The sequence below is a fragment of the Athene cunicularia genome, assembly GCF_003259725.1.
Source record: "Athene cunicularia isolate RWA chromosome 5 unlocalized genomic scaffold, athCun1 chr5_part2, whole genome shotgun sequence".
Classification (NCBI taxonomy): domain Eukaryota; kingdom Metazoa; phylum Chordata; class Aves; order Strigiformes; family Strigidae; genus Athene; species Athene cunicularia.
The window spans coordinates 2,257,515-2,271,089 of record NW_020799102.1 but is presented as its reverse complement, the minus strand read 5'-3'; the positions used below and the strand labels follow the sequence as shown (position 1 = coordinate 2,271,089).

The 13,575-nt window shown below is 42.5% G+C and overlaps 1 protein-coding gene across 4 annotated transcripts in view; it reads right to left on the bottom strand.

Annotated features, from left to right (window-relative positions):
• ST5 (suppression of tumorigenicity 5) overlaps positions 1-13,575 on the bottom strand; it is a 142,307-nt gene that overhangs the window by 3,265 nt on the left and 125,467 nt on the right. For all 4 annotated transcript variants that reach the window (XM_026850461.1, XM_026850463.1, XM_026850460.1 and 1 more), the window contains 4 exons: positions 3,775-3,952; positions 2,652-2,693; positions 1,524-1,635; positions 296-535 (listed from right to left, as the gene is read on the bottom strand). In XM_026850461.1, the coding sequence (XP_026706262.1) occupies positions 296-535; positions 1,524-1,635; positions 2,652-2,693; positions 3,775-3,952 (572 nt within the window). The remainder of the gene's footprint in view (positions 1-295; positions 536-1,523; positions 1,636-2,651; positions 2,694-3,774; positions 3,953-13,575) is intronic.

Genomic DNA, 13,575 nt, shown 5'->3' with positions numbered 1-13,575 from the left:
AGGGAGCGCTCCCGCCGGCAGGCCGCTGCGGGGTGCGTTGTCCTCAGGGATGGGCTGCGGCCCCGGCCGAGCCTGCCCCTTCGCCTCAGTGATTGAAGGCGCTCAGGTGTATTTTTCTGGCTAAAGGCTTTGCATTCTCACGCCTCAGCTACCGCAGGCCCACAAGCAGCTGGCGATGTTTCGGGAGAGCTGCCGGCCGCACAGAACTTGCTCAGTCCTGACGGGACACACAGACAGTAACCACAGGGCCAGAGCAAAACACAACCCGCACTGCAGCCAGGAAAACCACCCTTACCTTTTGCCCTGCATTTTCTCAGCTCTCTGTCCTGGATGAAGCCAGCAAACATTTGAGATTCCATAAAAACTTCCAAGAAGCGGCGGATACTCTTGGAGGCCACAGATTTACGGAAGGCCTCCCTTTGGAAGGCACGCTCTCCTTTTTCATTCTGGGTTAGGAACAGGGAATAATGGCCAACTGTCTCCACAAAGAATCGGATAAAAACCTCAGACACTAATCCATTCAGGGTGTTACATTCTGCAAAATAAGGTGCGATAAGACACCAAAATCAGCTGCTACCAGAGCTGTCAGCATTGTCATCCACATGGGGCCAGGTACTGTCACGGATGCCATGATAGTCACCGAAGGGAGTTGTACCTGCTCCATGCAGACCTGGATATACATCAGATAAGGTAACAGCTTTATAATCAAGAGTGCCAGTCTGCATATGATCGGTGTATCATAACCAGGAGTCAATGAGAAATACAAATCCTCAGGAAACAGCTCCGAAAATTAAAAAATTTACGAGCGGTTCATCAAAATCATACCTCATTTTAACTCTTGAGTAAGTTTTCCTGAGAAGCTTCTGAATGACAGAATTAAAGTATTTGCTCTGGGAATAATAAGTCTTTACCAAGAACTGATCAAAAAGAGTATGTTGTAGAATTTAGGTTTTCATAATTTCTAAGGTGTTAAAATAGTTTTACATATGTAACACAGATGAGTAAAAATAAATTTCAAAAACTGAACAGGGGCCAGCTTCATACTTTTTAACCACAGGCATTTAAATTCACCCTGGGCTGTTTTTATAATTGCTGGAGGGAAATATGAACCTTCAGAGGCAACTCGGCCCCTCTTGCACTGAAACTATTTTCTGGAAATACCTGCTTCTCTCCTCTGAATATACCGAGCGCCAAGAGCGACTCCAAACTCAGACACACCCCTAAGCATGTATGGTTGTCTGGATTGAATTAGGGCCAAGTTAACCACAAACCTCCGTTTGAGTAAAGGTTTAGAGGTACTCATGGGAGCGCATGTCATTTACAAAGAAACTGAAATAGGTCACTGACAATATATTACTGTGGGATGATACTATCAGTCCCATTCCCTGTGTGTTCAAAGACTATCTTTGATGTCGCAAAAGGTATTTGAGTACTGAAGTCCCATCTTTCTTTTGCCTGGATGGAAAGTCACAATACTACCTATGTGCTTGTTTATACAAGACCCTGTTTCCAAATGAACTTACCGTCATCGGAATCACTATCTGAATCCTGATTTATAAGTTCATTCTTTCTCTCTAGAGCCTGCTCCAGAGCAGCTTGCAATTTTCTAGGTAATAGTGTGTCTTCATCATCCATCTGACAGAGGAAAAAAAAAAGTCTCTAGATCAATTAATCTGTGCAGCAGCTACATCAAATATTTTTGCAAGGTTTAAAATTCAGAAGAAAAGCATTTTGTATTGGCTATTGTTATGCCTACATAAACAAAATAATGAAAATTATGTGCAACTACCATATATTTCTAAACAAAATTTCTTGTCACTCTCAATGAGATTAAAGTCAGGAATGATAATCCAAAAAGCAAGGTAAACACATAGAAACTTGGAATCAGCTCCCTATATGATAGAAAGTCCAAATAGTTGTTTGTAACTAAATACAGACCATGCAAAACCTAGCTACACGTACACACAGCTGCTCTGGTTGGTTTTAAGCAGCTTCTTTGGTTCTTGACAGTTGGTTTTACTTTTATTTTAGTGTATCTTGTTTTCTGGGTTTTCCCCCTGTTGCTCTCTTCATCTTATTTAATGCTTGTTCAGCAAAAGCGAGTAGACACAAGAATCTTAGCTCTGCAATCACTATTCACCAGCCGTATCTTGCAGCGAATTGTACAACAAAGTTTACTCATCCAACCTGCAGATTGTTTGTTAGTTTTGAAATTCTTTAGTGCCACAATACTATCAGGAGATGGTGATCCTTCATCACTCTGTTTACATACAAGGCTCCTGCTTTTCCTATCACATTAAACTATTCTTCACCTTTTCTCTCTCACTCGGAAACATTTCTTTGCAATTTTTGTCCTTTTCACCTCCAACAGTGTGAGTTTTGGGCTAACTGATGTTATTATCTTTGGATGATTTTTTTTGCACTGTGAATACAGTTCTTGATTTCTTCTGACAGTCACAGCCTCAATCCCTTCTGCATACCTGAAGAGTAGTACCTATTTGCAGGTGAAACTGAAAACAAGCACTTTTTTTTCCTAATCTCTTTCCCACTGCACAATCCCTGCCAAATACCTCTAATCAAAGAAACCTAATCATACTACAGGAGGAAACAGCTTGCTAAACTGCCTGGCAACATTTTGAGCTGTACTTTACCTGTCTGATGAATCGATCAGATCCCAGGTTAACCATCAAAGCCTAAAGAAAAGAAAGCACTACAGTGAAATATACCTGAAGAGACAGAAAACATTAATTTATGTCTGCCTTTTAATAGCAAAAGATCATCTGAATGGTCCCAAGCCTCAACATGAATCAAATTCCTACTGTGAAACAAGTTGTGTGCTTTATAAAACAAGCAGATGAAGTTTTTCTTTAGAGCTTAAAGTCTAATTTAACATAGTTAGATACAACAGATATCACACTATTTTTTTAATATGTTAAAAAAAGTTAGGCAGGTCTTTTTTCTTAAACCTAAGCAAGTTACTGGTAATCATTTTTGTTAATGTGCAGATGAAAGTCTTTCAGAGGGGCTTAAAGAAAATTATGTCATTTGAGGCAGCAGGGCTTCTGAAGGGCAAGTGTGTGAAATGTTACTGATAATGAAGCAACAAAGCTGAGAGACAGAGCTGCAAAAATGGGAGAGCAATGTTAGGAAAGTAGGAGGAAAACAGCAGAGATTTACATGGACCAGAGGCACAGAGCGCCATGAAAGTGACTGCAAGAAGATAAAATTTCATAGAAAAATGACAGGAAACCAATAGGTGTAAGAGAAGAGAGTGTGCCCTTGAGTATTTTTGTGGTATTTTACTGGGGGAGCTGATGAAGTGCAACTCTCATTTGATTTCCAGTATAGTATTAACAGTCTTAGAAGTAATAAAAAAAAAAAATCTTAAAAGTTTTATTTTCTGTGCTTATGGTTTCATGCACAACTTCAGCATTAATAGGTATCGTAGCAGATAGCACTTCATGTTGTCTTCTTCTTCTTGTTCCAGGTACAACAAAATCAAAACAAATCAGCATATTTACAGTGTACTTGTTGACCAGGTTAACATTCACTTCTGTCGAGGTGCCAGCTATGTGAAGAGGGGCAGAATAAAGAAAAGACTAAACCTACTACCCACTAATTTTACCAAGAGGCAGTTGCCCATGAGAACTAGGCAGTGAAGAAACAAAGAGGCAGATTAAAAATTAAACGTGTGGATTTCTGTGGGAATGGCAGGCCCTCTTGAGGGCAAGGCCAGCCTTACTCCAGGCAAACAGTTGGGGTGCCAGCTCCTACCTCCTCTACGGGCAGCTCCTTCAGTTTGGGTAGAGAGCTGGAGAGCAGCCCCACCAGGAAGGGGGTCGGACAGCACACGATGTCAATCATGGATGAGGGCAGAACAGGAATGAAGGTGTGCTGCCAGGAGAAGGGGTACAGTAGGGCCACCACGGCGTGCGAGCAGCTCGAGAGGGTGCTGGAGAAAGAGGAACAACCGCATTAGCAAAGGTTTTTTTTGTCCATAACACACCTGCTGATAAACTTGGCGCGTTAAAATGTGAGTGCCCAAGGGGCGGCCCTTCTATCACTTCTGACTTCAGGCAGCCCTTCCACTAGGAACTACCCCTGTACGGTAGTTCCTCCCGTTCGCCTCTAGGTGACTTGAAACTAAAGGTAAAAAACTAGAATCAATTTGTTTCATTATAGCAGTCAGGAGACACTTGATCTAGAGGACAAGGTTTAATGTTCCCAGTGGCACTCAGTAGCAGCCACTCTATGATGCTTAAAATCCAAAAGCAACTTCAGTTCTTAGCTGTTACAACCATGTCAGCAGCAAAACGCGCAATACCGATGTTCTTGTGTTGAGCACTAATGCACAAACAAGGGAAAACGAGAATTAAATGGAAAAAAAAACCTGAAGAAAAACTCTACTAAATCAGATGTAAAAAAATCCCAACACTCAATACTTACTCTAAAGGAAATCTAGTAAAAGCAACGTATTTTTCAAAGTTTGTATATTTTGGTGACAACAGCATATTTTTTTTTTACAATATATCTTAACAGGCTTATTGACCAACTCTAGTGATAAAGGTTATTAAACCTTCTCAGTAGAATACTCTAAAATATATGTTGGTATCTCCTAAATATTAAGGCTTGGTATCATTTGTGGAAAATGTCTTGCCTTTGTCTTTCCTTCTACTGAACCTGATTCCCTTTTACAGTCACATGGTTTCTAAGTTTTAAAAATAAAGGAACATCATTACTAAGCTAGCTTTAGCATCAAGGGAATAAAGACAGGCTCTCCATTAGAGAGCTTTGATTTTGGACTGAGTTACGACGTCTGCTTCTTGCAGGATGAGGATGACAGAAATTTGGATTTTTACCCAGCCCAGCATGACTGAGCTAATTTTCTCACAGGGCAAACTTCTGCTGTGCCTAATGTAGCCACAAAGAACTATAAATAACTAATAACTTCAGAGCTGTTAGTGCTTGAGAATACTGGCAAGAAATGCTGATTTCTTCTACTGCAAGACTTGCTGGAGACTTTAGGTGGCATCAGACCTCCACCGGAATAACCCTCGAGCATTTTTAGTTGTGGATTATTCCAAGACCAGGAGAAAGATTTCACCTGTTTGTTCCTGTCAGTGATTAACCTTTGAAGTCAGCTGAATGGGAAAAATGAAAACAAGAGGACAAAGAGAGAAGAGGTTGGGGAAGAGCAAATGCTTGTCTTTTACTGCAAATAATCAGTTGCATTGGTTTTACTTGACATTTCCTTTAAGATCTATCAATCACAGCATGTTTTTGTAACATATGTTGCCTGACACAGATTTCCTGGAAAATTATGTGTTTCTCTTTTTTTTTTTTTTTTTTAAAATAGCAGGCAATGATGCCGCTGTTGCCTCATATTCCGGTCTCAAGCATCTACCATAGCAGGCACAGTGGTGTGTTTCAGAAGAGCTGTGGAGCATGGTACAGACTCCCAGCACTTTCTCAAGCTCACTTTAATAACTCTGTGGCATTTTCAACTACTACAAATTCAGACGATCTTAGCTGAGTGACTAAAAAAAGAGCCACGTTAAGCTAAAAGCAGGAAGACAAACATTCTTCTGCTATTCGGTTAGTATTTTTTTCCTTTCTATAGAATGCCCTTTTGTAACTTGTTGTTTTACACGCAGCGCTGTGACGTAAATCAGCCCCTGCATCCTCTTGTGCGTGCTATTCCCACGCTAGGAGAGGCTTCGGGCTCCAGCCCAGGACACTGGTTTCTCTTCCAGAGCTTTCCTGGGAGCTGGCTGGGGCAAGGCAGCAGCTGAACGCAGCAAGCAGCCATGGCAGGGGATGTCCTGCAGCAGCACCCTGCTCTGCTCTGCCACTGCCCCACGGGTCACACCATCGCCCTTGTCAGCAACGTGGCCTGTGCATTTTGTCTCTGTACACAGTTTTTCAAACTTCAGCCTCAGAAAATCTTTCACTCGGAGATGTCTCAGGCTTCCGTGAAACACTCACTCTGAACTTTCAGTCCCCAGAATCTCCTGCTGCCCTCCCGCCCAGACACTGCTCGTGCAGAGGGCAGCAGGAGCCTCACACGCTGTTACCAAACTGCTTGTACAAAGTGCCTGCGTCCCTTCCACAGCTGGAAAGATTCATATTTAGAAAGGATACACATCTTTCACTTCAGTGTGAGGTTTTTACATTCTATAAGGTAAAATTCAGAGATCGTGGATGTAAGGGAACCTCCAGTTTAAATCTCTAAAATATGGTTCAGGTCCTTTTAAAAGGGTATTATTAATGAGAAGCATATTTGGTAAATTAAAAAAGAAAGCCTACCCTGGGAAACCAAATCCACTCCAGTTTTTCCTTTAGAGATGTGCAACCCACACATTGTCTCCCTGTTCTCGTTTATGAGAAGGTCAGTCACATGATTTATTTTCTTTAAGGTGTGCAAAGCACACAAAGTAAAGCAACAGAATAGACAAAGAAATTATATTTTCAAAATATTTTCACTTTCAATAGTAATCCAAAGAGCTGTCTTTGAGAGTGGGCTTTTTCATTTGGTCTGTGCAGTTTTACAGGAACACTGCATAATGTTCTAGCTGTCGTTCTACTGGAAAACACTTCTTATATTACCCATCTGCAGGTAATTTTATACATGGGCACAAGAAACAAAACCATTGCATGAGTCACACACTAACAAGGAGCATAAACATTTCATCACATACTTCAGAGGGGAAGCACTGCCCAAGTCATGCACTAGTGGGAAACACTCTATGATGATCCCAGGGCTCCACGCACCCCCGTACAGCACGGGGCCAGCTGTGCCCAGGCTCCCAGCACCACACTGGTGTGTGCCTCCCTCCTTCCTTCCAACACACGGGTAGTGCCCTGCCCCAGTGCCGGCAGCACTAATGCCTCCTTCCGCCCCAGGGATGTGGACCCCTCCGCTGGCCTGGGATGTGCTGTCTCTGCAGAGTTGCTCTGGGGAAGAGGCAGCCTTCTCCTTAAACCCAGCACATCCCTCTGCTCTGTCAGCTACAGGCTGTCCCGCATGCACACGTAACTACACGCGGAATAAGTCTACTAACAGCAGCTGACTGTCAGAAGGTGACTGTGTTTGCAAGTTTTGTGGGGTTAAAGCAATTTTCTTACATATCTGTATGTAAGGCAGTTATCCAGCCATACAACACAGCGTATGCCATGGAACTCATCCCATTAGCCTGTACTCATCCCAATAATTGCACTCCACTAAAGCAAAATTAGGGAACAATTTCTAGAAAAATGCCTAGTTACAACTGAATTCAAAACACAAGCAATCCAACACTTCTCCTTCCACTTTTTTTTCCATGGTTATCATCTTGTTAAAAATTATTTGGAATTTGTCCAGATTTTGTTTTTTCCTATGCCTTTTATTCACTAGATTAAAAAACCCTTCAGTGTTTGATCTTTTCCCCATGAAAGTATTAGTAGAGATTACGTAGTCTTACTGAGACATTCTTAATCACAAATTTCTCTCAAAGAAGAGATCTTTTATCATGTTACAGACAAAAGTTGACAACACTTCTTTCCAACTCAAAGGTGATTTATCTTCCTCTGGGCTATTTTGTTTTCTAAATCACTGTCTCATGATGGCACACAGAAACTCTTCTTTGTTGTGTACTTGGTGTGGAGACACAAGGCTCCGACTAACAGCCAAGGCACAGGAATTGCAGACATTACCGTGACTCAGCTGAATTGTGGAGACTGCTTGTGGACATGGTTTAGGCCCATGTCAAAAGCAAATTACTGTGACTTAACAAGAACATTTACTGTCCTTTAGGTAGGAGGGTGTCTGCTATCAAGTTCTGGGTCAGTCAACCAGCAAACAGCCCCCAGTCTAGGCTATATTAATATCCAATCACAACACAATTACCATATTCTGAGAATCACACGTCCTGCGCTGTTGCACAGTGGATGGGCACTGCCCTGGCTGTGGGGGGCACTGCCAATGTGGCTGCTAGTGCTGGATGTGCCTGTTTCAGAGGACCATGGCTCGCTGCATACTGCAAATCACCAAATCTCATGAACCATTGAAGTCATATTCAGTTACACATACTACTCATGTCAGAAATATTCCACAGATATGCTTAATAGCTCTCTTCTCCATAGCAAGAGCCAATAGTTAGATTCCTTCTCACTTCCCCCTCTACCACCTACAATTTCTCACAGACCCAAGGGAGCCTCATACACTGAGCATCTCCTAAATCCAGGACTAAGCCTCTAGCACAGACAACTGCTTGCTGGCAGGGCTCCCTCATCCTACCTTGCTACTCTCATGCACCCACACAGTCATTCTTGTATTTGCATTGAAGGAGGAGAAGGTGAGAATATCCCTTCCTGCTCCTTCCCCAAGGGACAGACAAGCTTACTCAGCCAGGAGAGGAGGGAGGACCACCCCTTAGGGTGCAGGGGCCAAGCCACACAGCAGCTCTGTCACCCCAGGGCTGGTGCCAGCTCTGCTATGCCGATGGCTCTGGACCATGCACAGGACTAGGACCGATTGTTAGAATCCGGTCCCTCTGCTTCCTCAGATGGAGAAATGTAGCCAAAAATGTAATTTCACAGAGAAGTGTTTCCAATGCCTATGTTTACTTTTCCACAACCTTTTCATGTTTCTCATTTCTCCCTGATGATTTAATTATGTTACTCTGTCCACATTTGCTGAACTCTTTCATCTGCTGTGTTAACGCACACATGCTCCAGCCCACAACTGCTCTGTGACCGAGTTACCTCCCTGACCCACATCCTCTGTTTTCTCTCACTTGGGGTTGGAGTCTGGATGTTCCATCCATCCCTGGTGTAATACCTCCACTCAGGTGAGTATTACACACCCACATGCCTTGTGACAGGCCACTGTTGTGCTTTTCTGTGATAGCTCCTATCCTTGTGCCATTGGTGAACTGTGTAGCAAAACCAGATGCCTAACACTTCCCTCCTATACCCTTCAACACCTCTCCAGATCCTGGATTAACTTCAGTCCAACAGAGAGAGAGAGAGAGAGAAGTTTGTGACAACTCTGCAAGATAAAATGGTCTGAGAGGTTTGTCTCTGTAAAGGCTCTGGGAAAATGCTACAGAAGCAAGGATTCAGCCCATCTCTCCTCCAACACACACAGACTGCAGAGGCAGAGGGGAAGGACAAAACAGAAAGCCTGAAAAGCATCAAGAAAAGAGAAAATGGAAGTAAAAATTGTAGCATACTGCTACAGTTTGGGTGGGAGGTGGAGTGCATATAGCATTGCTGTTACTGTGCAGGCAGTCATTTAGAGCAGAACTGTGCTGTACTGTATACAATACACAGCTAAGCTCTGAAAAAAGAAAGGTTTCTTTGGGTACATAACAATAAATAATAGCAGCACTATTAATCAGGTGGATAAGACTAAATAATAGCATCAGGGACAAGATATAAATGAAAACATATCAATATAGTAAGTGACATTTGCCATACCCCAGCTGTCTCGCTGTAATCAGCTCCTGCAGCATTCCTGCAGGAAGCCAGTTCTTAAAGCAAGTCCCTGAGGATCCCTGGCCAGTTGGAAGAGCTGGCTGACAACAGGGAGATGTTACCACTTTCTCCCTGCTCCACTGTGTAGGTGCTCAGCTCCAATACCCACCCTGACCCCCAGGTGCTCTTCTGAGTCTGTGTGTCCCCACAGCCCCCCAGATCAATGGTTGTGTTTTGCTCCTGGGGCTGCTGTGCTGTGAAGACACGTGTTTCATTAACCCATATACCACCAACTACTTGCCAAATAGGGCAGGAAGGAATAAAATGAGAATTCAATAAAGTATTTGATATAATAGTGAAGGATATCTCCAGTTTTCTAGCCAGTGTAAAAGTGTTAGACATCACAGTATTCCTTCCTGGGCAAAATTATTGCTGATTGTTTCTGTTACCACTCTAGGATGTTTAAAAGGGGGAAAAAAACCCCTTCAATTCCTTTTTTTTTGACTCAAACCGAAGAAACAACATGGTTTTGCAGCTTTTTAGCAAGAAGACCTACACCATGAATATTTCAAAATAAAATCATGTTGAGTTATTGTTGTTAGAGGAAAAGAGCACGGCGATGGAGCCATCAGACTGCATGGCTGCAGCCCCAGGTTGAGAGGCACATTCAGAGGCACAGGATCAGATGCAGAGAGGGTTGGGGAGGGAGCCCTGGCAGAAGACAACTGCAGGAAGCGTATTGGGATAACCTTCTCATCGGGAACAACATGGAGTAATAAATACCTTTGTGCTTGTAAACGAATACTGAAGCAAAGCTGAAATGGAGATTTTCTGAGAAGCGAAGCTGTCACGGGTAACATCACTGCTGATGAAAGGATACCTCTGTGTGTTCATACATAGGGCTGCAACTACTGACAGGTCTGGGAGACCTGCCTATTTGTAGCATTGCTTGCATTTGTAAGGTGCTGTTTTCACATGATCAGGATTCAAAATTTAACTTGTCTTCACTGAAGTTTTTAAGCTTATGTGTCTGCCTCTAGATAACTATTTTGTTTTCCAAATTCACGCAAAATTATATAGAATCATAAAGTAATTCAGGTGGGAAGAGACCTCAAGGAGGTCAGCTGATCCAACCCCCTTGCTCAGCATCAGATCAGTTTGCTTCCAAAATCAGATCAAAAACTATGTTATTTTGTTATATAAAACATCTTTGCTGCCCTTTTCTGTGAAAGGCTGGCATGTTTTGCTGACAAGGACTTGAAGGCTGGCAGGAGAGAGTATCCCGTGCATCAAGGACTTCTACCAGTGATGTCTAAACTCACTTTGACTTGTTTATGTTAGAAGCCACCTTAAAATAGTTCTTGTACATACTAAAGAGAGACTTATTTAGCTGCTGATTTCTTCAGAAGAAATTGTTTGCACAAAGGAGCATCTTCCTCTCCATTGTAGTCCTTGACTACACATAGAAATGTGAGGCTCATCTGGGAGAGGAAGATCATCTTCATCCTGCAGAGAACCCAGGGAAGGGAAGAGAAGAAAAGGAAGGAAGGGAAGGGAGGAAGATGAGTGAAATACAAAGAGGTAAAAATAAGACCTGTAAGGCAGAACTAGGAAGGGAGGAAGACAAAATGAGCCTGCCGAGCAGGTGAAAAGGAAACATAAGCTGAGGGCAGAGAGGCTGGCATGCAAAACTAAGGGACAAGACAGTGACTGGCTGGGCTGAACAACATAAGCAAGCACCAGGGAAAAAAAATGAATATGAATATAGATAAAGCTCTGTCACACACATGTGGCCAAATTATTAGGTCCCTGTGAAAGCTGTTCCTACCTGTTGCTATAGGCAGATGGAAGGACTGAGAGGCTGCCTGATGCCAGTTACCCATCCTTGTTTGGTACCAGAGGTGCTGAGAGGGAAGGTCAGACACCAGCATAGCTGAAGGTGTGTGACAGACCCAAAGCCTACTCGTGGTACAGATGCAAATCAAATATAATCAGTGCTTTTACACTTCAGGCACTTCTGTACGGCTTCCCCCTTGCCCCACTATGCACAGCCTGCTGATAAGCCAACACAAAACCACAGTTTCTATCAGGAATAATTTTCAAACTGAAAGACAAGTTTCCTCCACAACAGTTATATTTACCTGTTTGTGAGAGACAGAAGATTGTAATCAAAGCAAACACCAGAATTTGTGCTCAGCTTATTGCTGTTTGACCCAAATTAATTATAATACAGTAATTTCTTCTATTTTAATCAGATCAGCCTGCAGGTACACACACAAGACATGATAGTCCCTTCTGAACCGTGAGTACCCTGACTTCTGTGGAAGAGTGCTGTCCAAATGGCTGTAAAGTCAGCCTCTCGTCACCAAGGAATGTTTCAGCTTCTGAAATTTTAATAATTTTTTTACTTTTCTAGAAGCCCTTCAGTGGTAAAACAAACTACAGAGAATCGTTCAAGCCTTTATAAGGAGGTTTGGAAGACTAATTTTTGAAGCTATTAAATAATTTAATTTAATTTAATTTTAATATATTATTTATTTATTAACCTCTCACAATTTAATTTAATTTTTAATTAAATAATTAGATTCCAACCTTTTGGATTGAGAATTCTCTGTGTCAGAATCCTTCTATGAAGGGCCCACCTCCATGTGGGGTCCACAGGAAGGAGGACACCCCTGACACTGCCAAGGCACTGCTCCTCACCTGACCTTCAGGTAAATCTGTGAAAATCTGGGTAGCTGCAGGAACTTTAGGATGGAGTGGTTGCATACGTGACGTGAAAGAGGGTTCTGAACTTAATGAATTTCCTGTTACTAAATCTGACTTTTCTCTAGAGTAATTGATTAGATGTTTAAAATCAAAGTAGTGGGTGCATATTACATGGACAATTGAGTGAGTTTAGGCTGTAAAAGCCAGACTAATAGTTTGCATTTTAATTTATTCTTAAAGCAAACACTTAAGAGGCAAACTAAGAGTCATGGCATAACTTTAGTACCTGGTCTAAAGTATGCAGCTAATACCGTATCTCTGATCAATACCCAACATCCTTCTTTTCAGGAAACGTGGACAAATCTGTATGGGCATATTTCAGGTTAATTTTCCTCTTGATGTCAGGGAAGACCTGCCAATAGAAAGCTCTGCTCCTAGTGTCTCAATAAAATAGGGAATTCCCAAGTGTAAATATGATCATGATTGGAGAGGAACACGTATAATTCACATGAGGATCATGGTAAGCCAAGTCCATTTGGGCCAACTCAAATGCAGCAGCTAGTCCTGAACATTTCATAACTTAATCATTACACACACTACAACAAATACTGCTACAGTCAATCTGTGCAACTGGGTAAAGAGATATGTCCCCTGTCTGTTACAGACTGTAACATACATTACCCAGTCTTAGCAGTTAGCTAACAACTCACTTTTGTCCAGAAGCTGGTAAAAATCCCTCACTCCGCACAGGACTTGACAAAGAAAAAATATTATTCAAGAGATTAACATTTCCCAGGGTGGGTGACTGATTTAGCAAACCAGAAGCACTACTATTGCACTGTGCCTGTCAGCCTCCATGGTCCATCCACGGCTTCTTCGCCTCCTGAGCCAGGCTTCCTCCAGGTGGCAAGCACAAGCCTGATGCAAAAGTGAGAACTTAACTGTGCTTTTGCCAGGGATGAAAGGCAGAGTCAAGTCACAGTGGCTCCCCTAATTTGAATGCTGACACGTTTGCTGCAAGTGACCTTTGTGATATCTCACGGAATGCAAACAAGGCCTCAGCGATAACACTGGCAGGGAGAGGGGGGCACAGACTGAGAAGGAAATGCATATTTTTCACATCACATCAGCCCAATTATCAGTTATTGTTCTTTGCAGAATCTTTTTAACTATGCTTACAACTCAAAGAGTGTAGCTACTTAACCATGACAGACCCTCGCCCCTTCTGCTCCCCATTGCTTGGTGTACTCATGATGCACCTACACCCCTCAAAAGGTGTTTTTTTCTCCTCATGAAAACAAGCCAAACCCAAACCTCGTTTTTGCAAAAAATGAGTCACACTTCACGTTTTATCTGGTGATTTCTGCAGTGCAGTCTGAGAAAAGCCAAGCTTGTAAAATTCTCATAAAG